The sequence below is a fragment of the Oenanthe melanoleuca genome, chromosome 2 (genome assembly GCF_029582105.1).
Source record: "Oenanthe melanoleuca isolate GR-GAL-2019-014 chromosome 2, OMel1.0, whole genome shotgun sequence".
NCBI classification, from domain to species: domain Eukaryota; kingdom Metazoa; phylum Chordata; class Aves; order Passeriformes; family Muscicapidae; genus Oenanthe; species Oenanthe melanoleuca.
This window is the reverse complement of record NC_079335.1, coordinates 39054895-39080398: the sequence shown is the minus strand read 5'-3', so window position 1 is coordinate 39080398 and position 25504 is coordinate 39054895. Positions and strand designations below refer to the sequence as shown.

Below are 25504 nucleotides of genomic sequence, written 5' to 3'. Positions count from 1 at the left end.
ATACTGACAGGCATCCCTGCATGCAGGACAACTTAGTTAATGCTCTGTGGGACCATGCCACTCTATGGTTGGCCTTACATGTTTGGAGACACCAGTTTATTCTTCCTCCCATTTTCTCCCATCAACACTGAACCTTCATTTCCTACTTGAAAACAGCTACTGATAGACCCATAAAGAAAAGTGGCTTATGCCTGTAAGAAACTGATGTTGAAAAATTACAGGTATTTAAAAATTCAGCAAAGCTGTTTCCCATAATATCACTGGTATTATGTTCACGTCAAAACATGGGTATTTAAATGCATGTTTTATTTTATTTTTCTTTTTACATTTTTAGCTTTTATTAAGGGGTAAGGGAAAGCAAATACTACAATACTGCTGATACATAAGGAAAATTGAAGTTCAGCTGAAGTTCCTGGAAACTCATTCTCCTGAAAATATCTCCTTTCCCAGAAAAGCCTATCAGCCTTCAAAATGATTTGTAACAAGTGCACTTGAATGTCAATGAAAAATGTGAAAAATTGGCTTCTTCTTCTTTGTTTGAATTGCTCCCTAATCAGTATGAATCAGCTCCATTCAATGGTCCAGAAACTGTCTTTTAAACAATTTAAGGGAGCAAAAACCACTGAAATAGACTAGAACACAAAAGCTGCCATACAAACGTGTATGACCTGTCCTTGGGCAGGGAGCACAAGTTCAGGAATGAGACCAGCAATCAGCCCTCACACCTTAGAGACAAACAGGCCCCAAAAGAACTGGTATGTGCCTTATGTCACCCATTGAGGTGTGACTGCAAGAGTGCTGGAATACACTGTTATTAAACACAGATACATGATCTGTGTTTTCTTTCTTGTCACCTGTTCTGAACAGTGAGAGCAAATTAAAAAGAAAAAATAAAAATTACCATACAAATTTTCACTAAAAATAAAATAAAAACAGTAACAGATTTCTTCATGTCCGCAAAGGCAAAATTAGAAGAAAGTGTTAACTGGACAAGTTTGCAGAAAGAAGGAGGGTGGAGTCTAAGAAACATCCAAAGGGACAATATTAAATAGCAAAGGACCCTCATATAAAGCCATCCCTGTCTGATTCAGAATAAAAGAAAACTACAGCATGCTGAATAAAATTTCCTCCTAGAAGTTTATCAAGAGTTTATGAGTCTAATGTGAAATATTCAGGAAAGTCAAGTAAAGGGTGAAGGTGGATTTTCTAATGCCTGATATACTGGTAGATAATATCAATATTTAAACTAGATCTCCTGATTTAATATTTACCTTTTGTTGATTAGTTAGCTTAGGTGGCTTTGTTTATCTAACACCATTTATGCTAGGGACCATAAATACCATATTTTTATACAATACTATCCACCATCACTATGCATCATGAATTTTGAAAAGAAAAATATATATAGCCTTCTTTAATAAGATGTTAGCTAGAACCATAGAATGGTTTGGATTGGAAGGGGCCTTAAAGATTATCTCATTCCAAACCCCCTGCCATGGGCAAGAACAGATCATGACTCTCCTGAGACAAATGGAAAGGATGATGGAGCAAGACCATACCTTCTAAAGGGGTTACACTCTGCCAGCATTTTAAACCTGAACTTGATCGAGCAGTCCTGCTAAGATTTAGGATGCCGCCTGGGACTGTAGTCCCAAACAGAGAGGTCTTAGGGGAGTCACATTTATAAGCTGAATTCAAAGGCCAGTGGTGTTAACAGGTGTTTTGAACTTGCCACATAAACAACCACCTCAGTACACTTACTGAGACTTTGTTCCCTTTTCTCTGCCAAGGAGTGAAGTGAAACAGTGTCATTTAATCCTACTTGTCAAACCCATAATATCTCCATAGGTCCTGTCTGGGCCTTGGCAAATGTAGTTTGGCACAGAAATCTGTTCAACATCAGTTCTGTTTTCTGCCACAACCAAAAGGGCAGAGATTTGCAGAAGGGCTCCTTGCCACCAGGCAGGAGGAATACTGAGTGGGGTTGTGGGTGGGAATCAACCTTCCTAATTTTTCTGCTCTCCTGGGAACATTGTCCGGTTTCTGCCGTAGTTCACCTCTCCAAACAGACCTAGGGGAACTCTCTGCTGCTAAGCAACAGCAAGCTCTCCTTCTGTGTAGGAACGGCAGCTTTCCCCGCTGATTTCAGCTCTAAGGAGCACCTTCCCTGGCACCAATGGCAGCACAGCCGTGTTCTCCCATTGCTGTGGCAGTGCCTTTGGCCTTCTGGGGCAGCACCATCACCGAGGGGAGGGCTTTCTTCACACTGTGTAGCCTTCAGTACCTCTCTGTCTCTCCGATGTCTGGTTGTAGGCCAGAAATAGGGACAATGTTTTGGCATGGGCTAAATCTTGATGGAATAATGAAGCCCCAAACAAAAACAGGTAGAAATCATTGCTAGACGAAAGGGAAGCAGAGTGGTGATTACTGTCTGTTCCTCCTCGGGGCCCATGCTCCATCAAGGTGGCTCCTTCTCTGCAGGACCATGGCACTAGGCAAGGATGGCAAGGTCACGCTGCCCTGACGCCCGCAGGTCAGGGCGGGCCCGCCGAGCGACCCGGCCACGGCGGAGGCGGCGGGGCAGGATCAGGACCCTGGACAGCTCCGGGCAGCAATGGCTCTGTCCGGCCCCGCAGCTCCATCCGCAGTCTGCGGGTGGCTTTTCGGGCTGGGATTTTTTGGGATGTAGGTTGTAAGTGGCCAAATTCGTCCTCGTGCTCTTCTGGCACTATGGCCAGCCCCAAACCCCAGTGGGCACTGGCTGGGTACAAGAGCTGTCCTCCAGCCCCCACCTGAAGGACCTCATTAGAAAATTTAAGAGGACAGAGTGTACGTGGGGGCAAGAGGAGGTGCGAGGGCAGCAAGGTGTGATTTCACGGCTGCACCACTCCAACCCTCATCTTAGCACTGTGGGATGTGCTGGGCCCCCGCCTGCCCCTCGGTGATGCTCACTTTGTGTTTCTCTCTCTTTCTTCCCTTTCTCTTCCCGCCCCGTCCCTCCGCTCCCACACCTCCCCCGCTCGCCGCAGACTCCGAGGCCCGCCGGGCCCCTCGCCTCGCTGCCAGCTCTGCTCTCCAGCCCCTTCCTGCGGCCGCAGCTCCCCGCCCGCCGGCCTTGCCCGCGCTTCGTCTCGGCGCCCCGTCGAGCCGCCTCGGAGCCCCGCTTGTGTGCGGCGGCCTTGGCGGCGCTGCTGGCCGGGAGCGGGGCGCCCGCCCGCTGCCCGCTGGCCGCCCTGCTGCGGGGCCGCTGGGCCGAGCCTCGGCCGGCCCCCGCCCCGGCCCCGGCCCCGGCCCCGGCCCCGGCCCCGGCCCCGGCCCCGGCCCCGCCGCCGCCCCGCCGCCTCCCCGCGCAGCGCCGGAGATGCCCGGCGTGCCACGGAGCCGCGCCGCCGCCCCGCGCTGCCCCCGAGCCTGCCGGCGCCGTGAGTACCGCTCCCGGGGCCGCGGCCACCCCGCCTCCTCCTCCTGCCGCTCCCGCGCCGGGAAGCGCTGTCCGCCCCCGTGCCCGCAGCCGGCACCGGCGGGGGAGCCTGGGGAGCGCAGGGCGGGCTGGGCGCACAGCCCCGGGCTCCGCAGCGAAACCCGCTGGCTCCTTTCGCCATCCCCAGCGCCCCCGGCTCCTGCGGCGGGAAGGGAACAGCCCCGACGGCAACCGGGTACCCAGCTCCGGGAACCGGGAACGGCAGAGCGTTCACACACCCGATCAGTCGTGGTTTCACGGGAGGACAGTGTCGGTCTGCCCGAGGACGGCGGAGGTGCTAGCAAGCCGCAGTCTCCCGTTAACCCTTGCCCGGCTGCTCGGGGGTGGAGGTGGCAGATCATTTAGGGGGAGAATCCCTAAACGTGGCGATGTTCCTAGGGGCTGCTCTGAGGAGCGGGGTGAGCGCCCAGCGTGGCCGCCCCGGCACACGCCTCGCACGGAGCCGCGCTGCCGCAGCCGTGTCACACCTGCCCCGCCGAACGGGAGAGCCAGCGGGAGAACCGCTGGAAGGCAGGAGGCGGCTAGGGGAGGGGAGACGTGTATCTTAACATGCAGTTACTTAAAATGCGAGCATGTTTCCAGCGCCGGGCTGGCAAGCCCTGCTCTCCTCTAAGGCATCTGTGAACACTGAAGCACCAGCACCGAGCCCCACGGCGGCACCGCCGCCTCTCCAAGCCCTTCCCACTCCCTCCCATCAGCGCGCACACACACAGACACACACACACAGACACACACACAGACACACGCACACACACACGCTCTCACGCCGATCTCTCCGGCATTTCTCCCTGCAGTGCCTGTCCCATGGCTCCCCCCGCGCCCTCCCCAGTCCGCCGCCGCGGTGCGGGCACTGCTGCGTTTAATCCCATTGCAAACCGGCTCTGAGCCGCAGCAGCCCCGGTGTTCGCCTCGCCAGGGGCGACCCGGCAGCAGCGCAGCTCGTCGGGCCGTGCCGGGGCGGGGAGCTCCCGGCCTCGCTGCTCCGGCTCCGGCCACGGCGAGCGAGCCCACCCGCGGCCGCGCCGTGAGACGAGCCCGCGGGGGCCGGGCGCATGCGTGGGGCTGGCGAGCCGCCGCTGCCGGTCGCCCAGCCCGCCGGGACTGGAGGGGAAGCGTGCGAGCTCGCCCGGCCGGGCCCCGCCGCCGACACCGTGAGTAGCGCTCGGTCCCGCTCGGCGGCAGCCGGGCTCCGCATCCCGCGCTTCGGGAGCCGCGACCCCCGTGCCGCAGCGGGAGCCGCCCCGGGCGCGGCGGGACGGGACGGGACGGGACTGGACGGGACGGGACGGGACTGGACGGGACTGGACGGGGCGGGACGGGACGGGACGGGCGGCGGTGCCAGCGGTGGCCCCCGCGGCCGGGGCGGGACAGCGGCTGTGGCCGCCGTCCCCGGGAGGACCGGCAGGGACTCGGCGCCGAAGGCATTTCCCCCGGTCTCCCGGAGGGTCGGGAGCTGCAGCCCGGGAGCGCTCTCAGCGCTCAGAGCCGGGTCCCGCCCGGCTGAGCTCGGCTCCGGGAGCGGGGCAGGATCCCTCCTGGGGCGGGATCGCAGCCCGGGCCGCGCCACCTCCCTGCCCCAGCGCAGGTAGCACCCGCCATGCGCTCAGGGCCCTTCTACTCGTCCCACGATCGGCCCAAGGTGAGGCAGCACCCGTGCCCCCGCCCCACAGTGAAGGGTCCCGCGGGGCGGCTGCTCTCGGAGCCCGGGGCTCCCCTGACAAGTTAGAGAGATAAGCAGCAACAGGCGAGTGCTTCCGTAGAGTCTTCCAGCACCAGCCTGCCTCATCAAGCATCCTTAGAGAAGAGAAAGCCCTTCCTGAGCTCTGTCATTAGGTAATGTCAGTGGGTAAGAAAAAGCTTGTAGCGAAAATTGGACACAAATACAGAAAGTGAAATAAGATTATCCTTGTACACTCCAGTAAGGACCTGCAGTAATTTAATAGCGGTGTAATTTACTTGATGCAACTGTTCCATTATTTCATTTTTGCTGTCGGAAAATGTAAAATGAAAACTTTTCATATGGCACTTGTCGCTATGACGTAATGGCAGGGAGTCTCCTTGTACCTCTGTTGCACAAACAGAATGTCGGCATCAAATCCAGTGCTCTGCAGAGCTATTGCTGTGGAGGTAGCTACACCACTGCTGTATTACAGGACCAGAAGCAGTAAACACCAGTTTGACTAAACGGAACACCAGAATCATTATCCGCTAGGAGATTCCTAGTTGTGGTTCCTAAAATTAGGAACGTCATATTAGAATTAGGAGTGTGTCTCTAAACTCAAAGCCAGCTGAGCATAACACTAGCACTATGCTTTATAAAATGCTCAAAGGTGAGAGAACAGTTACTTTATTTCCCCTTTAATTTTATTACCTGCTCCTCACATCAATACTTACTTTGATATCTTTACTCTGGGTCCCAAATACTTAATAATGGAAGCATCACCTAAACTCTTATACACCTCTCTACCCCTCGCTTGGAATAATGAACATATTTCAGAGTGAGAAGTGATATCTGAGGACAGAGCTTAAAGTACTGGGAAGGAGTTTTCAGGTTCCTGTAGGGTGCCTGTTTCTCTTGGAGCTCAGGTCTAATGTTGATGAACTTGAAGCATATAAGCAACAGAAATTCATCCCATCTTCTTGTCACTAAGAAAAGTGACAAAGGAGACAGCAAGTCTTGGAAATACGCTGGAGATCTCCTGGCATTCAGAATTAAGAGAATTCTTAGCTAGAGGTTCATTACTTGCTGTTCTCAAAACTTGCCAAAACCAGGTGAAGCAAAGATGCTCACAAAGTGTCACTGCCAAAGTGAATGTGTGCTAAGCCAAATTCCGACCTTCCTTCAGTATTAAATTGGCTTTGGTGCTTCTCCTCCTGGCTGACGCTGCCGGCTGGCACTACAGCCGAGCTCTCCAGGCAGAGCGTTGCTATCACAGAGCCTGCCCTGCAGAGCAGCAGATGCCAGCGTAGTACAATCCGAAGTGAATCGCGACAATCGGAATCAATAGGAAACAGTGTGTGAATCACCGCTTAATGCACTCCGGGGTGAGTCATCCCGATTCAAACCAGCTTTCAGACCAGTACAATGTCAGTCAGCTTCTCACACAGTTCAATGTGAGTCAGATCTCAGCGCCGAGTACAATGTGAAATGAGTCACTGACTAACACAGCGCCATGTGCCTTCAGTACCCGATGCGAGTTGTCAGAGCTTCTGTGTGATATGACTCACTTCATAGTACAGTAAAACGGGCTTTTTGGAGGCCATTCATAATTAAGCACATTGCAACCGAGCACTCAGGAGGAGATAATGGGAGTGAGCAGAGTAAACTGCTACAGGCACCAGTTTCACGGCATAGTAGAGAGGTTTGTAAGATATTAGGATGAATGATTTTTTAAAATGTTATTGTTTCTTAAAAAGAGCGGCATAAAAATAACTAGAAGCAGGTACGTTCTCTGACATCAAAGCCAGCAAAAGCAGGGTTGAAGCAGTGGTAAAAATCCCAGTGCTGGAGAAGCCTGTGGGGTTTTATGTTGGTTTTTCTTCCAAGAGAGCTGATCAGTCAGTGTGACTGACATGTATCCACTGAGGCTGGCCCCAGCTGCCACAGAAGACAAGGCAAGGGATTCTGACAGCTTGTGCTGTACAGAGCAGAAGATCCTGACACTGATTTAACTTAATTGCAGTTTGCAGTGACCTAGTTTGTGAAGGACTCAGCATGGGATGAAGTTATAGCCATACTTACATTCATCCTGCTCCACTGTCATAGCATCCATATAATCAGCTGGACAGAAACAACAGGTTGCTTTTGCTGCTTTTTCTATACAACTGGTAAAGAATTCTTTCATGTCTTTCCCTTATTACAGGAGAAATAATGACTGTGACCCTCCTAATTACATGCTAGTATATGAAGTCTCTTGTGATAAAATCCAAACTAAAGAAATTCTTTATCCCAGGGAGATGTAGGGCATCTCTCTAAAACAAACAAAAACAAACAAAACTCCACAAAAATCTCATTGAAGCCCCTAGTAACTGGGTTTCTAACAGGAAAGTCAGATTTTACTCAGAGAAATTCTTTAGTTCAGGAAGTTTTTGCAGAGAGTGGCCTCATGTGGTGGCAAACTGGGCAGAACTGAATACCAAAGAAAAACGAGCAGAAGACATCTAAGGCATTGGTAGAAAAACACCTGTTAAAGGTGACATGATCAAGGCACCATTGCCTGTTTCTATGTGGCTGTGATACCCTTTGAGCCATTCCTTTTGAAATGTAAAGCAATGGTTTCAGCTGGATAGATGAACTTGGCTCCTCTGAGCTCCTCTGGAAAAATAAATTAAGTAGAACATGCAAAGGTACTCAGTTTCTGGATATTTGATGTGAAAGTGTCCCAGAGCTGTTAGTTACAGGATAACACTTTCACTTGCAGCTTCATCCACTGAAGCCTTTAATAGACTTGGGCACAGCAGTGACATAAAAAGCTAGTTTATTCCATGTGCTGCCAGGCTCCTTTCTGCTAACTTCTGTCTTGCAGTCACAAATTCTCAACCATTTCAGCCACCCCACTATAATATGCCCTGTCTCCAGTAATACAAGATAACTTTCAGGAGCTCTTGCTCTTAACCTACTAAGTGGGCAATCTGACAACTATGCCTAAAGCATGTGCATATGTGTGGGCGAGTTCATTAACATATATTAGAATTCTTCTCTGTCTAAAATAGCACACTGCTTGATGCAGAAAGCCTGCTTGTCACATTTGTCAATGAAAAGGAAGAAGCACGAGAATCAAGTTTCCTGTTCATATTTCAGTTGACAGTGAACTGCCACAGGCTTCAGTGGGAGTTTGTTGCAACCCCAAATATATCTGAATTGTTAAAAAATAGATTTAGAGATTTATTTGGAACTTGACCCCAGTTGCAAGCCTCTTATGACATTAGTAGATAAGAACAGAATCTCTTCCAACTCACTGGTTATCACTACTGGGAGGATCCAAAGTCAAAGCAGCAACTGTGAGTTACATAAGCTCACCTAAAGCTGACACCAAGAGGTGGCTTTCATTGCTTTAGTGGAGTTTGGATCAGGCCTGAAGTATTTACTGAAAAATAACTGGACTGTATGATCCACATCTGTGCCCTCACTCCAAGTGGCTGTCAGCTGGTGTTCCAGCACAAGGCTTCCCAGGGTGTTGGATTTTTGGGGAACCTTCATGCTGTGGCCATGCAAATCAGCCCTGAGGACAAGCTGAGGTGTGTACAAGGAGGAAACATTACATCTCAGTAATTAATTTTAAGTAGTAGAATCTTTGCACTCTGAGCTGAAAAAATGTCACTGTGCTTTAGCATAAAGTGGGGATAAAAGTATAACATTTGACCTACAATCTTCTGCATATTCCTGGGTTTGAGGCTCCTTTTTTTTTATTTGGTTGAGGTTTAGTTTTGTTTTTTAAATTGACATTTGTGGCTTAGATTTTAAATATTTTTCCTTTGGGAATCCCATTTTCTTGGTAGCCCACCTTTACACTGAGAAATTAGCAAATATTATAAATGTTACAACTAAGCCAAATATCACTTGAGGTGTTTTTAACTAAGGAAATAATTTTCACTCCCGACCTTTACACTCCTTTGTGTTTATAAGGAGAAATGGAGAATGCTTCATAATCTGAATGTCAGATAGGTATGCTTTGGAGTGGCAAAGGTATGACAGGCATTCTTATTTCACCACCTCATTATTCTTAAGGCATACAGTGGTTTTGCCACTATTGTCAAAAGTAGCATCTCAGATGCTTCCTTAAATCCTTGGACATTTTTAAAATTATTTATTAGCATTCAATAATATGAGCACATACTTTTTTTATATGATTCATAGATGCTATCTAGCAGGATAAGAAGCAAGAACATGTGCCACTAATTTTCCTCTATTTTTGTTTAATTGCTCTTTAGGGACAGTTTTATAATGGACTAAATTTGTTGTTAGTGCTACATAGAGGACAACTCTTTCCTTGGGAGATGCAGAGACTCTGCACCTAGGCATCTGCAGAGATGCTACATTTGATTGACTTGAAACAATGAACCAACCAGAGACAAGCAGGTCACCTCAACTCCTACTCCCTGTTCTCATTTAAGTATTTGACTAATTGGCACTCTCCAATTTGGATGGAATTTGGATGGTATTGTGGATTCCTCCAGGCAGGACCACTGTACCTAGACAATCATGTTCCAGTGTGCTGATTAATACCCAGGGTGGAGGATATCCAGGAACTCCAAAGGTACAAAATAAACCCAATTCTGCACAGACTGCAGGTAGCTAGAGGAGACTTGTAAGTGGCCAATCACTTGCCTGCAGTCAGAAGCAGCTTCCTAAAGATGCAAAAATGGTCATGCAGGATAAACTCATGTACACAATTTAGAAGATGTTTTGTAGCTCCAGACAATCACCAGGGATGGATCATGCATGTGCTGGAGTGGTCCCAAGGCCAATGAGACAGCTATGTGAAGGATCTGAGCAGTAAAGCAGGTAATCCCAGAGCTCATGTGGTCCACCAAAACCACCACAACAAGGACCTGTGCAACAGAACCCTCTTGCCATCTAGACACTGACTGTCCAGTTCAAGGATTTGATTCCTCACAGTGACTCAATGTTAGTAAAATTAGACCCTACTGACTACTCATGTTATTTACAGCAATTGGCTAAAACCATACTCAGTCTGAGTATAAACAGAGCATGAGAGGATAGGGGTTGAAGTCCTTTGGTTAAAGGTATCTTACATCGTTCCACCAGTAGCCTAAAAGTATTTTTGTATTCCTCAGAAAATATGTACAGGAAAGCAGTCCATCTCCAGTTTTCTAATCTTCTGTGTTTTCTTCTCTAACCCCTTTTCACACAAGGGACATTCCTGCTCCAGATGGTGGGGACAGAGAAGGCAGACTCCAGTTCTCAAAGTGCAGAGAACATCCAGTACAGAGGGATCTCATACAGTTTTTTAATTCCCATAGCACCTTCAGAGAGGTCTGGAAATCTGATGTCCCAACAATTAATAACTGTAAAATTACATTAACAGAAAATCTTTTCACTATGAGGTCTAAAAACACCCTCTCCTTTTTGCCCTGAAGGAGCCTGAAGTAGTCTACTGAAGGCTAAATAATATCCACCTCAATTCCCACAGATCCACAAATCAATCAAGCAATTCCTTAAATTGTTGCTAATGTGGACTGTACTATAAAGGAGCAAGGAAATTTGTTAATTCCTACAAATAATATTCACTGGAGTAATTAATAGATCTCCTACCCATTCCTACACACAGCACAACTCAAGCCAGCCTGGCAAGGCTCATCACACAGCTCTGGTGGTTGCAGCAAGGAGCAGTGAAGTGTGATGGAAAACTTCCATGCCCTACAGTGAAATAAGAAGCAGCAGAAAGATACCTACATACATAAAATAAGGCTCTTCTGAAGTTAGGAAAAAATGCTGAGACAGATCACTTATTGCTTGTTCTGTAACCCTGACCAGCCTGACACAGTTTTGTCCTATGGGACTTAATACTGTGTGCACCAAAGGAGTTTCTACAACTCTGTAATAACCTGCACCACTGCTCAGCTATCTACCTTGCCATCCTTTAACATTGACCCTGGATCATATTTAGCCCAGACTAAGTCATTGTTAATGTGAATTAGAGATATGAATGTGTGAACATAAAACATCTCAGAAGTAAGAGTGGATGTATCAGGCTATATAATCAGCATATGTCTGAATCCAAGTTACATTTTTCTAATCAATAATAATTGTTTACTGTCCAAAGCAGCCTAAAATATTGTTAGATGTATGATCCTTCCAAAAATGGAGAGCTATCACTATCTAATTGAAAGGTGAAAATGCTCCATTTAAAAAAGTATAGGTATCTGGAAGGAAATTAATACTTATTCATTCCATTCATGTGAATCTGAAGCTGAAAGAAATAATCTGCATCTACAAATGCATTTTACATTTTAGTTATCCTTCCACATTTTGAAACAAGAAAGGTTGGGAAGGGGCAGTTGGAAGCCATGTTCTTTTTCTGATTTTCTATTTCTGGTCATTTAGGCATTGCTTGTCAGATTGGGCCTTTAGAGTTTCAAAATGGGTTATAATTTCTATCTGTATTGTTGTTCTTGTATTTTATTCCTCCTGCTACACAGGTGCATCTTCTGCTACCGTGTCATGCATTTGTCTCTTGGGAGAGTGGGTGGTTCTCACAAATACAAAAACTATTAAGCTGTACAAGACAGAAATAAATTCAACATTAAAAAAAATCACAGTAGCCAAAGTGCAGCAAAATGTAATGCTGCACTCTGCTAAAATAACATTCTTTCTTCTCTTGACACTTCTGTCGAGTCCATGATGCCACCTGTACATTCCCCCTCAAGTTAAAACAACAGCATTTCCTAAACCTGGATGAACATTTTAGAAAGGAAAGCAGCTTTTAACCCCCAAGTATTTATCTCATTAGATTCAAGTCTGATATATTTTTAAAAAGAACTCAAAATTGGCAGCAGCTAATTTTAATTCCCTTACAATTGTCATGGCCTCAAAGAAGATTTAGCAATCTGAAACAAACCTACACACAAAGGGATCTCATGACAGAGGATGACTAGCTATGTATCCAAAAATCAAATACAAATAAAATGAAGAAAGCCATATTCATCTTTGTACAAGCTAGCATTTCATCTCTCAAAGACATCTGTCACTTACATATGGCACAACTTTCAGCATAACAGGGAGAGCACTATTAAGTGCTGTAGAGCAAATGTGAAGCTCAGCAATAGGTCAGAAACAAACAGGGACTTCAAGGGGACTTGTCATTTCATCAATGTCACCTATCTGCACAATGCAGTCTCCAAAAATCTTCCTACAACTGTGCAAAAAAGCCAACCAGTGCATCCACCAAAAATTGTTTCATGCTGTCTTCAGCTGGGGGTCTCAGTGAAAACCATGTAATTATTATCATCTAGTTTTGTGATTCCTCCTCATCTTCACAAGAAGCACAGAAAAAAACATTTTTTAAAACTGTGGCAGTCAGATCTTTAATGGAGAAATGAGCACTGGCCCTTCCCATTTTGCTACAAAGGGAACCAGCAGGTTTGAAATATCCTCAATATTCACCAAAGGCCAGATTTTCAGGAGAGCTCAGGTGTCTCACTCAAGATTTATGAAGCCTGTATATTGGCTAATCAGGTGAAAGAAAAGAAAAAGAAAAAAACCAAACAAAAACAGAGGCCCTAACTACTTCTGTTCTGTACCATTCTCTTTAGGATGGCCTTGAAGACAAAACCTCAGGAAACCCTTTTCAACTCCTAGCCTTATATACCTCTGTGCCAAGGGCTCTAGCTCTCCAAGACCCCTCATTTGTATCTTTTGTTCTCTGCATCACCACTCCCTTCTCATTGTACTCCCAGGCACATGAAGAATTCATTTCCCCTTTGCCTTCCATCACAGCACTTAAATGAGTCAATCTTCCAAAGGACTCAACACCTAAGAACTTCCATGGGGGTAAAATCAGTGATTTAGCTTTTCAGTTCCTTTGAGGCTGTGGCCTTCAGCACCTCTGGGTAGGAGCTTTAAAGCAAACAAAAAGGAAAAGAGGGAGCTGTTTCTTACTCGCCCGTTGCTTTGTTGCTTGCAGCCCATGGGATCAGAGAGGACGGAGATGCGCAAACGGCAGATGGCTGCGACCCCGGAGACCCCAGGTGCTGCTCAGGCTCAGCTCAGCACGGGAAACCGAGGCTCCAATGCCTGCTGCTTTTGTTGGTGCTGTTGCTGCAGCTGCTCATGGTAACCCACCTCATTCAAGCCTCCAGGGAACAGAATAGCAGGGAAGGAACACATAGCTGCTGCATAGGACAACATCAGGCAAAGAAAGCACTTGTGTAATTCTGCAGCTCTGGGACACAAAGACATAGCTGTGCTCTACTAATAGACACAACCTTCTACTCCAGTGTACTCCTTCTTTCCCCTGCCATTGAAATAACAGATTTTTAAAAGAATTATGTGTACAGTATCTCTATTGTTCTTTTTTTGTCAATACTGTGTAATGTTTGCTTTGTGCTGGACAGGGTCTCCTCAGCACTGAGCTTCACCAAGGCTCCCACTAAAAACTAAAAGCAATACCAGAATATGTCACAGCTTTAGATTTAGGCCTTGACAAGCAGCACTGAAGGTGTTAAATGGAGTTAGGAGAAGGTGGAAAGATTTGTAGGTCAGAAAATGAATAACCAGGTGCTCAGCACTCTTCCCCTGAAGGTAACTGGATCTGCTGTCATTAATTAGTCCTGCCAACTCATGGCACCTGCAAATTGTATGAAGGTAATCACTGGGACCAGAAACTTTAAACATTGGGTGCATCTGCTGAAGATGAAGAGCTAAGAATTAAAAATTCAGAAAAGCTCGCATTAGGGAAGTCCCATTCCTGTTAAGGAAGAAAATTTATCAATCACAGCAAAAAAGAAGGAATTCCTTGATTCTTTAAATTAACAATGTGTTCACTTTCTTCCCAGCTCCTCCAGATCCAAGTGATTTCATTCAAAACTGAAGTAAATCTTCCCACACTCAAAAGCCCTGTATCTGTTTGGGGCAAAATGTTACTTAACAGATGAGTGTAGAACTTGCATTCAGATAAACAAAGTCTTAAACAGCTATAGAGTTCAGCCAAAACACTGACAGCAAGTGGAATGCTTAGAAATCCACTATCCACAACATAAACACTTCAGAGCAAGCAAAACTGGCACTGAGGTGATGGGAAATGGTGATAAAAAACCTTATAGCCTGGGCTAGGAATCTGTTCCACTAATGCTGTTTTCCAACAGTGCCTTGTGGCAAATGCTCTGGAGATCACCATCAGAAGGCAAGGGAAGAACAGACTGATCATTTCCTTCCTATTGGCACTCAGCTCACCAGAAGCCAAGACACACAAAATTCTGCCCTCCCTAATGCAAATAGTGATTATTTTGCAAGGACAAAATGCTGCTTGGAGGTTTGGGGGTTTTTTGTGAGATGCCAAGAACTCTGGATCTTATCCTACCAAGCTTTTCAGCAAGGACTTAGAGGTAAACCAAGGAAGAATTTAGAGAGACATTAACAGGCCTGTACAGGATCAATTTGCTATCAGTAGCAAATAGGTTTGCTACCTATTGCAACTATGTTAAAACACCCCATAGAAATTCCAGTGCCGCTTTAACAGCTGCCCAGGGCAGTTGCAAGTGGCTCAGTCCAGAGCAGCATTACACAAAAATTGTTTTCCATTAAAGGAAAAAATAAGACACTTTTATCTACTAAGTCATGGTATGTAAAATTTGCATTTTACCTTTGAAATTGTTGCTAAAGTGGTTTTTTTGTCTTTTTTTTTTTTTTTTGTTTTTTTTTGGTTTTTTTTTTTCGATTTTATCTGATATTTTCCAGGATAGTAATTCTTGGTGCATCTCACTATTCAAACAACTGAAAGAACGCAATTTACTCAATAGGGTTTGTGAAAGTACCCAAATTTCATGATGCTTAAAATTCCTATTTGCATTTCAGAATCATCTGGGAAACCAATACAGGCTCAGAAACAGAGCAGCTTGTTACAGCTTTAAAATAATTTCTGATTTTTTTTTTTTTAAACAATTGTTTTCTAGTAGCAAGAAATGCAAAACAAACCATAATTAAGCTATTTATATTCTCCATTCATAGACCATTTCCTCAAAATAGCCTAAGCTCTTGGAACAGAAAAATTATGAATAGGAATAAAAATAACAGTCTCCATGAGTCATGCAGCTGAGCTGCTGAACATCCAATATTCAGCATATTCTTAATAGTAGATTTAGAATGAACTGAAATGAGTCTCTCAGCTGGATGCTCAGAGCCTGTGCTCATTCCTACAGCCAAACCCAAGCCTCCAGCCTGTTACTCTCACAGATCCCGAGAGGATACAGTACTGCACTAGTCTCTTTATTGTTTACTTGTACATTTCCAGGGAGAGAGACTGCCTGTAAGAATTTTCTGAAGCATGGCATGTTCTTTCAGGGAAGCTTTTGTTACTTCTTTGGTCTTTTTCCTTTTCTGTGCATTATCCTATGAAGACTATTCCTTTCTATGGGTCTGTTGGTTCCCCTCAATCCAAAAATAGGTCTGACAAGAGTATCACTTCTTGTCTGTGTGAGGGGAATACATATCACTTTACATATTCAAAAAAGGCCAGAACCACTGGTAAAAAGGGTAATAAAGACTTGAGACTCATATAACCAATCAGAATAAAGAACTACAATTACTACTTACTTTTTTTTTTTTTTTTCCTGAAAAGGTAAGTTGAGATACTTCATTGGCTTGAACATATGATTCAGAGACTGCTGAAAGAACTGTTTGCAGTATCTACTCTCCACCTTAGCAATACAAAAGCTTTCCTATGTCTTTAACACATGGACTGCCATGGCAAAGAAAAATGTAGGTCTCTGCAGACTATGGACTAATGGTAGACAAAGACAGAGAAGGAGATGCCCAGTAAATAACAAGAGTGCAAATAAGACTTGGCCAAGAGTTTAGAATGAAAAACAGGCAGAAAAATCCACTGGTTTAATAAAAAACCTTCCTGGAGATAAATGAGGTTCTTAGGGATTAAGGCAGCAAAACTTGGAACATTAGCATGAAAGAAAGGTAAGATAGCAATGAAGAAATTAAGTTTGATATTTCCCTAGAAGTTATAGCAACTGTGTTACCTTGTTTCAGCTGGAGGGCCCATTTCATACAAAAACCAGGTTATTCAATGGGACCTTTTCTTCTTGACATATTTTAATCAGCTTTAGAGATTATGACTGCATTCCTATATGCACATGCATTTCTCACTAAGCTACCATAGCCTGGATGAACTAGAATGTAGTCCCCACTTCCTAAAAAAAAAAGATCTATATTTTCAAAACCAGTTTCAAATGAAAACGAATCATCTACAACTGCAAGAGAATTTTTTAAAAACTAGAGCTATTTTAACTAACATTTGATGAAAGAAGCAGGAGTTTACAGCTACTCTTACACAGGACATCAAAAACTGTCAGTGATCAAGCAAACTTTGTTTTTGTAATGCTACAAACAAGTGTTTCCATTCAGACATAGTCCAAATGATATTCAGCAATGATATGGAGCTCTTTGTGCTCCAGACCTCACAATTTTAAGCATGTATTTAAAATTTTCTAAGATGCAATCAATCACCACACAATCTGTATCTACATCTGGCTGCATCTACATCTGAACTTTGAAAGATGCTTGCCCTTCCATCATCACATACAGAAGTCATTAACTCACTTAAATCTTGTGTCCTACTTCTGAACTCTGGCTTTCCTGTAACATGGTATCACCACTCCATCACAGCCAAGGAGAAAAAAAAATGCAAACAAATCCAAACCCACCTACCTTGAAATCTAACTCACATAAAACCAGTGCATCAGGTCCAGCTAAAGTTAAAGCATTGCACTTGTAAAGCATACATAGTACAATGGAGAATAGATCTGGTATGTGACAAAGGGTATACATGTGTACATATATATATATATATATATATACATTTGTATGTGTGTGTATATATATATATAATTGGACCTAACAATCATTATGGGCCCCTTCAACTTGAGATATTTTATGGAACTATGCTCTTTGTGTAGAAAATCTTTATTATAGAATATTCAACAGCTTTCAGCTACACTCAAGGTTTATACACTTGTAAAATTAAGGTCAGAATATAACTATGGGTAATGTGCTTATCATTAGCTTTTGTCCTTTTAGAATTTTTTTGGTTTTTAGTATAGAATGAAAAGTATCTGGTGTATGTTCAGCCGTTTTCTCTAAATTGACTAAAACTTTGTTTGCTACTTTGTAGTCTTACTGTTAGAAATCAAGAAGAAGAGAGAGCAAGGAGAACATCTCATGAACTCCAAGCAGAGGGTATTCCTAACTGTGAGGAAAGGTATGGTCTTTATTAAGTGTTCTGTCAAGCTAAAGTGAAACAAACCCAATAAACCATACTAAGTAATTGCAATGATTTACCTGAAATATGAAAACAACTATTATCTACTTTAAATTTACACTCAATTTGCAAGTTGCCTGTTTTTTTACCTTCTAATGAACCAAAGGTGTGATCTACAATTTTTTGCTTTATTTATTGCAGCAGGTAAGCATATCCTCATTCTCATGACAAATTAAAACCAGTATTGTAAACTGTCTCCCTTTCTCCTGAAATAATTTAAAAATACATCCTGTTCCCACCCAGCAAGTATGCAAAGAGCTTAACAAGCAGCATTTGGCCTTAATAAAGTGGAGCTTTGAACCTCCAAAAAGTCAGGCAACAGTTTCTTCAGAAATGCTCAAACAGGTAAAAGCACCTGCAAAATAGTAACATACAGGTAGGTAGCCTTCAGAGTTCTTGAATCATTGCTTCTTTATATGTATTTTCATTCAGTTTTTAACCATAATTTAACATGGAATATTAGGGATAGAAAAAAATGCCTAGCTGTTGCACAGGTACTTCTTTGCTGCAATTATTCTGAGCAGTAAACTGCAATTTCTGCATCACAGCAGAGGCAATCACCTGCATCAGAACTTTTGATAAGTACATTTTCAAAAAAAGTCTTATAAACGTGTTTACAAGAGTTTGCACTTGGGTAGTTCCCAAGGAATCAGAACACCATGAACCTTACAGTTTTGTTCCATTGTGATGGCAGATGCCTCCTGCCAGCTGCAAACAGCTTGAGTAACAATCATTCATTTCTCTCTTCCTTTGCTCTTCTTCCTCCTTAAGCCCTGCTCCCACTCTTGAAGAAGTAAATGCCTGGGCTCAATCATTTGACAAGTTGATGCTTACTCCAGCTGGCAGAAATGCTTTTCGTGAATTTCTACGAACAGAATTCAGCGAGGAAAACATGCTTTTCTGGATGGCCTGTGAGGAACTAAAACAAGAATCCAACAAAAGTGTCATTGAAGAAAAAGCAAGACTAATTTATGAAGATTATATTTCTATCCTTTCTCCAAAAGAGGTATATTGCTTTCCCTAATTTATTCTTTGATGTTTCTTTGCATAGTTGGTTCTAACAGTGTGTTTAAAGCTACAGCAATACTCAAGGAGAACTTTCCCCTTCCCCCCATTCCACTGCCATCAGGTAGATATTTAGGGGAAGAGGGCACCCATCGTTAAGGTGAGATGGTCAAAACTACTTTTACTGGTTTTAAAGAAGCTCTTCCTATGTTACCCTGGCATGGTGATGTGGAATTTTTAGTTTGAGGCACAAATATATGGCTGATCAAATTATCCTTGCTCAACTCAAATTGTATTTGTTGGACAAATCAGTTCCTTTTTTCGCTACACTCAGAAGGGGGTATATGTGTCTCTCCAAAAGCACAGCAACCACAAATAAAGTGTTATTTCTCAAAGAGAAGCTGACAAAATATAGCATAGAACAAACACAATGACTTCCCCAAATTTTTCAAAACTACGTGTCACATTGCTGTTAGCAAATATGTCAAGTTTCAAAGACACCGCAGTACAGTTTGAATATAATCCTGCCAAGAAGGCTGGAATTTTAAATCTTCCAACATCCTTGCAAAATTGCAATTTAATTTCTTTTGGTGACAGCTATACTTATGTACTTACAAAAATGCTGTTTAAATCTACCCAGTCTGTTTCTGCAATACTAATATCTCTCTACAGACACTAGAGACTTGCAAAAAAAAAAAAAAAAAAAAAAAAAGACATTTCTGTATGTTGTATGGAATCATTATATAGCCCTACCTGTGGTTCACATCAATTCACTCTGCTTTTTAACAGCAATTAGATTAAGCAACAGCTTCCCAGGTTACATTGTCCACCTGCGTCATACTCTTACTCCAAATTCAGTCTCTTTACAACAGCACTAACTCTCCAGGAAATGAACTGTCACAAAACATTATAAATGCTCTCTACTACGAAGCAGGAAGTTGGTCTGGAAATAACCCATTGGTCTTGGTAATAATGGGATTGCAGACAGTCTTGTTCAAATAAGGCACCTCAATGAGAACATTTCTCTCCCCATACTCAAGATATTACTCCATTCAAATTTTAACAGAATCATTTTTTGCATAAGTATATTTAGCAATTTTTACAGTCTTGGAGGACATCAATATGCTGATATGCTTTAAAAAATAGCTTTTTCAACCAATAAAACTAAGACCCCATCTGTACTATTCACCACTACTATTTACATGACTTTCTATTTTAATACACAGGTCAGTCTGGACTCCAGAGTAAGAGAAGTTATTAACCGAAACATGCTGGAACCCTCACAGCACACCTTTGATGATGCACAGCTTCAAATTTATACCTTAATGCACAGAGACTCCTACCCACGGTTTATGAACTCTGCTATTTATAAGGACTTGCTTCGGTCCTTGTCTGAAAAATCCATTGAAGCATAGAATTTTTTCTTAATTGTATTTATTTTAAAACAGACGGGACTCTGGGCTACAGAAATCCACAGGGAATTTAGAATTTATCAGATATTTACCTGAAAATAACTCAGGCAAGTTTTACTACAGACTGAATAATTTAAATCCGCACAAAGCTCTGACACAATCAGCTAAGTACAGTTTCTGATTAAATTCAGTATTACTTTGCAAAAGGAAATGAAGAGAACAAAGAAGAAATGTTGCTCAAAATTGCAGTATTTTTTCAAACACAGCAGACAATTCAGACACAAAGCTATTACAACTTATGTCTGAGGTGCAAATACCAACTGAGCATGAAACTAAAACTGATTTTTAAGTGGAGTGTTAGAATTTTCTTGAAAACCAAACCAGTTTCCCCATCCACACTGTGACCAAAGTAAAAATATTACTGTCAATACTGTGTTACTCTAGGCAGTGCCATCACACCTGGCACAGGTATACTTCACTTGTTTTTGGTATATTTAATGCATACATGGAATGGAATTGGAATGGCAATCTCAATCTCAAGTTTATGAAAGCTACTGGTTGAGATAATGCTGCTTATAAAAAAAATCCTTTGCTGAAGAATTGTTATTTTAGTACTAGAATCTGCTGAAATCATTAAGTTCCCTTTGTTGATGCTCATAAAGTCAAATTATTTACTTCAAAGGAAAACAAGTCTGGGCATTCAAATTCCAAAATAAAGCACAAGAATTCTCACATCTCTTTCTCTTCCCTCAGTAGGTGTTTGTAAAACCTTTCACTATTTGCTCCCAAGAGGACAGCAATTTCAAACCAGCTTGGGTTTGTAAATACGAAATTCTCCCATTCCCTGACAGATCTTGTAAAGTTTTCATTACAGATATACACACAATTTACTTAATAAAAGCAGGAAGATGGAACTTGTGTTCTTATACAGCACTATTTCAGACTGTCCTACAGCACCAGCTCTATCCAGTTATAAACCATGTTCATTTTACAGTATACCCAAAGCATTACACTTAATTCCTGGTCATATCTCAAAATCAGTAATCACAGGAAATACTTGGAAGAAAGTAACTTGAATCCACATAAACTATCTGTAAATCTGTTACTCTAATGTCTTCTTTCTTTTAAACTACAAGATTCACTACAATTCCACTGTATTAAACTCTGGAGTTTATAGCGGATTTCCACTGAATTGTACTTTTTTCCTGTGTATTTCTTTAAATGAGCCAAATGACACATATAGGTTTCAAAAAGACATATGGGAAACAGAAAGACAAAAAAATAAAAAAATAACTCTAGAAGGGAGAAGCAGGCAGGCAGAGTTCAGTGATGTGTACTGTAATGTTTCCGAAACCTAATCTTTGCCTAATTTCAGCATTATGGAAAATACAAAATGGGAACTTTTGCTAACAAAAAAAAAGAAATGGGAAAAACAAAACAGAATTTAAGAGATCAATTTAATTGTTCCTTCAATGCACTTGGCAGGAGACAGGTTGTGCCCTTACTGCATTTGCACTTTGAAGAACATAACAATTTGAATTTTTCAGTACATAGCACCACAGGAGAAGAGCTGGTGCATGGTAATTTATCAGTGCTATGGGCTGGATCAAGCCAGGCTGGATGGGTACTGAGCAACCTGGTCTAGTGGAAAGTGTTCTGCCAGTGGGGTTGGTATTAGATTAAGGTACCTTCCCTTCCAACCCAAATCATTTATCATTCTATGACCAGTTTTCATCATCTCCTTCCAACAACAAAACACTGTTCAGCATGTCAGTACAAAAAAGTAAACTAAAAAAAACTAGAGAGAGCAAAGCAGAATGCTTTTGCCCACTGTAGCACAGTGCTGGATGACTGAGCTAAGAGGAAACCTTACATATACCACTAAAGAGACAGTTCAGTTAGTGCTTGTCACTGCTGAACCTATCAATGCAGGTTACCTCAACTGAGCTTCTATTTAACACACCCAAAGCACTACCAATACACTGTTTCAGTTTATGTGAACTATTACAATGTAAGTAGTAATTTCAACAAAACAAACTAGGTATCTTCAAAAGGCAGCACTCATGGGGAGCTTGCAGTCAAACAGACAATGCTGTGTTTGTTTTAATCAGGGTGGGTAGGAGTGCTCTAAACCTCTAAGTTCACAAATTAAGTTTAACTAGGTCAAATTCAGCTTGTTAGAAAGATCATATGCACACATCAAAAAAGCCTCAAAGTATGTCACCTCAAAAAATGAAGGATTTAATTTCTTTTATGTTATCTCTCTTCTCTGCAAAGATACTTCATTAAAAGCTGGAAGACAGACTGAATACTCATAGTCCACATCAAACAACATATTCTATTATTCTGCAAGAAAAAAAAAAAAAGATGCAATGAAGTTAGAGGGGTGAGAGAACTATATCCATTTGGACAGTTTTATTTATGGTTAATAACAAATTATTAAAAGAAGAAAGTAATAATTTTTAAGCTTATTTTCCATGTGCCACAACTTCTAAGCAATTACAATTCTCTAGGCAATACTCATTTTACTTCTGTATTACAATATGTTGACATTTGCAATGTGCATTCTTTCCTGAAATATCTTAACAAATCTTAATGCTGTGCTTTGGGCTTAAGCTTATACCCACCACCAGTGGCAGAATGCTGATCCCTAGATATCCTGAGAATATCTCCTAAAAACCCAAACAGCCCACTCCCCTAAATATCTTGTTATTTTGAGGCTGGTTAATGCTGGATTTGATGGCATGAAGGCAAGAAGAGGGGAGGGGGAAGATGAAAACAAAATCCCACCCACACAGACAACAAATTTTTAATTACATTTCATTACTGTATACCTGCTCATGGTGCATAAACCTCTCAGGGCAAAAGCAAAGTGCACTGAAAAGGAAAAGTTTCCACAGACAAGCTGTTACATGACTAGCAGGAGAAAATAATCATATTGACATAAGACATTATTTAATCATGTAAGAAATTATCACAAAATCAATTTATCCTAGGTTGAAAATGAGCATGGTTGGTTTGCCTTGGCATTTATTGAACTGCAGGATATCATTAAGCTGTAACAACTTTCCAGTCCACTGGCATTCTTCCTTCAATGTCTGCACATCATAAAGCAGTAACTCCCACAGAACATGCATACTGTTAAAGACTGCTCTTTTCACCAGCCTGCTAAGCACTATTAAAATTGCATGGGCTCCTTCAGCCAATACATTGTGCTTTACAGTGACCTTTAAATTCCAAAGTCACTAGCACAGTACAAATGGAGAAAAAGATTATATATATATATATATTCTGAAGGGCTCTACCATATATAAAGTTAGATTAAAATTCATCACACAAGCATCATGTTCTTTTTCAGTTTCTGGCAACAAAGGATATCAGAAAAAAGATAAAGTGATGAGAAAAGCTATCATATAACAACATTAAGTAATTTTTAAACAACTTTGCTGTAATGAGCGCCATAAAAGGTATGAGTATCATTTCAATGACATTATGAAATATTTTTTATACTAATTTTGTAACTAAATTAATCCCAAACTCTTTGAAATGGTAAAAGAATTCAAGAGTAGTGATGATCTAGTGAAACAGAAACTAATATACAGTTGTATAAAATTGTGCCTAAAAGAAGTGAAACTCCTCAGACTTGTTTATATGAATACTATTTCAAGATTCATTTCTAGAGGCATCTGTTTGAAAGGTAATACAACTCCATTTTACAGAATGAAGACTTCATGTTGATGAATTAAGTCCTGTCTAGGCTGGCAAGGGTTGTGAGCTTCAATTTAAAATTCATGTATGTGATCACAAGTGGAATCCTGAACTCTGGGTAAAAACTAGGCCCTTCCTTGGATTCTCAAAAGCCAAGAGCACTGGGCAGATGTTTCCCTTTTGCTTAGTGACAGTCAAAAAGAACCACTCAGCACGAGATAGTTTAAAACTCATACTTTCTTCTGAACTAGATAACAGAATACATGAGCAAATGCATTATATATGAGAAAATGTCATCTAATGAAGGATCCAAAAGTTGTGTTTTCTAGCAGCAGGACCCTTTAGCCTTGCTTACAGAAGATTGGACCCTTAAAGAACTACACACACGCCCCTCCACACCCACATAACACACATACTTCAGAAGGAGTAAGGCCTGCTCTTTCTCTCTATTAGGATTGTGTACAAACTATCTTAAACTGTAGGTCAACTCTGTTCCATCTGACAGAATTCAAGTGTCCATAAAGGTAATAACCAAACCTGGTATTCTTAGCTGGGAGAGATTCATCATCCGTTCTGCTGGCATGTTTCAGTGCATGAAATATCCCAGAGTCTTGATTCAGTCATAGCACAGCTGCAGCCCAGTAGACAAGCCAGCCAGCTGGAGAAATGAGACAGTCCCAGCCCCACCTCTGCATCCTCTCTGATACAGGAGGGCAATTTCAGACAGCTGTGAAAACTGCAGCAACTGTTAAACAGAGGTCCATCCAAAGATCAGTACTGGAAAGTTTTATTTTTGGATTTGGGTAACCAAAATAAAGCATAAACAGAACAGATGCACTTTTGGATCTAGTTGTTGCACTCTATCTTTCACTGGGCAAAAAAACCAGTTCTTTTTACCATGGGGGCAGAAGAGAGGATGAAGGCTGCTACTCAGCCATCAGGTATCATCAGGTGAAATCACATCCTATTTCAACTTCTTGGACACACCTGCATCACAGAAAGTGCTACCACAGGTCTGGTTCTTTATTAAAAGTCCAGATATAATCTGGTGACTACAGAAAGTCAATTACTACATATTTCCAAAAGATATTTCTTCTAAGTGTCACAATCAGGCACAAAGATTAAAGGACATGCAGTGTGAGGAAGGTTATGCAAACCAAACAGTGCCTGCCCTGTGTATGTATATGCTGTGAACAGCTGTGGAAATTTAGGTCTACTTGGCATCCAATTTGCTGTCATTTTTAACACATTTTTTTTGCCTTGTTCTTCTAGAAAGGTCCCCAAACAAAACATTTCTAATTGATAATAAACATCTGCAATTGGTTTATTGTCCTCAACAATTTTAAAAAAATTAACTTTACATATTTCAGTAACCCTTAGGACACAATCCTGCCAATGGACCTACACACAGGCTAAAAATTAACTCATAATGCTAGTAGAAAAAATATTTTCTAAAGGGCATTACTATACATTGAGTTAAAATGTTTATATATAAAAACCTACACAAGAAAGTTTAAATGCCAGGCAATTTTCTGCCTAAAAATAGTCTGTAACAAAATTTCTTCTATTTTAATAATTTTTCCCTTCAGCAGTAAAACCATGCTTCCTTGCATAAGCAGACTGGAAAAGCCTGCTATATAAAGTATTAACCAAACACTTGTTGTCTCTCAAAGTTCAAGTGTCATCATACTATTTCCAACTCGTTTGTTATGGCTGCCAACATCACACAAAAAACATTAAACATAGAAAAAAACTTGTTTTTCCTTTACATTCAAGGAATTTATTCTCCAGGAGCTGTGCATACTCTTCCCATCCCCTCATAAATAATTTATACACTGCCAAAATAGACCTCCTCAGCCCCAAACACCAACAAATTAAGTAATATAAAA

The 25504-nt window shown here is 42.2% G+C and overlaps 1 protein-coding gene across 2 annotated transcripts in view; it reads left to right on the top strand.

The window, feature by feature from the left end:
• RGS20 (regulator of G protein signaling 20) overlaps nucleotides 1–22222 on the top strand; it is a 35208-nt gene extending 12986 nt beyond the window's left edge. Inside the window, exons 1-5 of one of the 2 annotated variants that reach the window (XM_056483324.1) lie at nucleotides 4515–4632; nucleotides 13129–13277; nucleotides 17344–17430; nucleotides 18262–18496; nucleotides 19722–22222. In XM_056483324.1, coding sequence (XP_056339299.1) covers nucleotides 4534–4632; nucleotides 13129–13277; nucleotides 17344–17430; nucleotides 18262–18496; nucleotides 19722–19910 — 759 coding nt within the window. In that variant the 5' untranslated portion in view covers nucleotides 4515–4533 and the 3' untranslated portion in view covers nucleotides 19911–22222. Of the gene's footprint in view, nucleotides 1–4514; nucleotides 4633–13128; nucleotides 13278–17343; nucleotides 17431–18261; nucleotides 18497–19721 lie in introns of those variants that run through there. The other variant, XM_056483325.1, reaches the window with a different exon arrangement.
• The last annotated feature ends 3282 nt before the right edge of the window (nucleotides 22223–25504 follow it).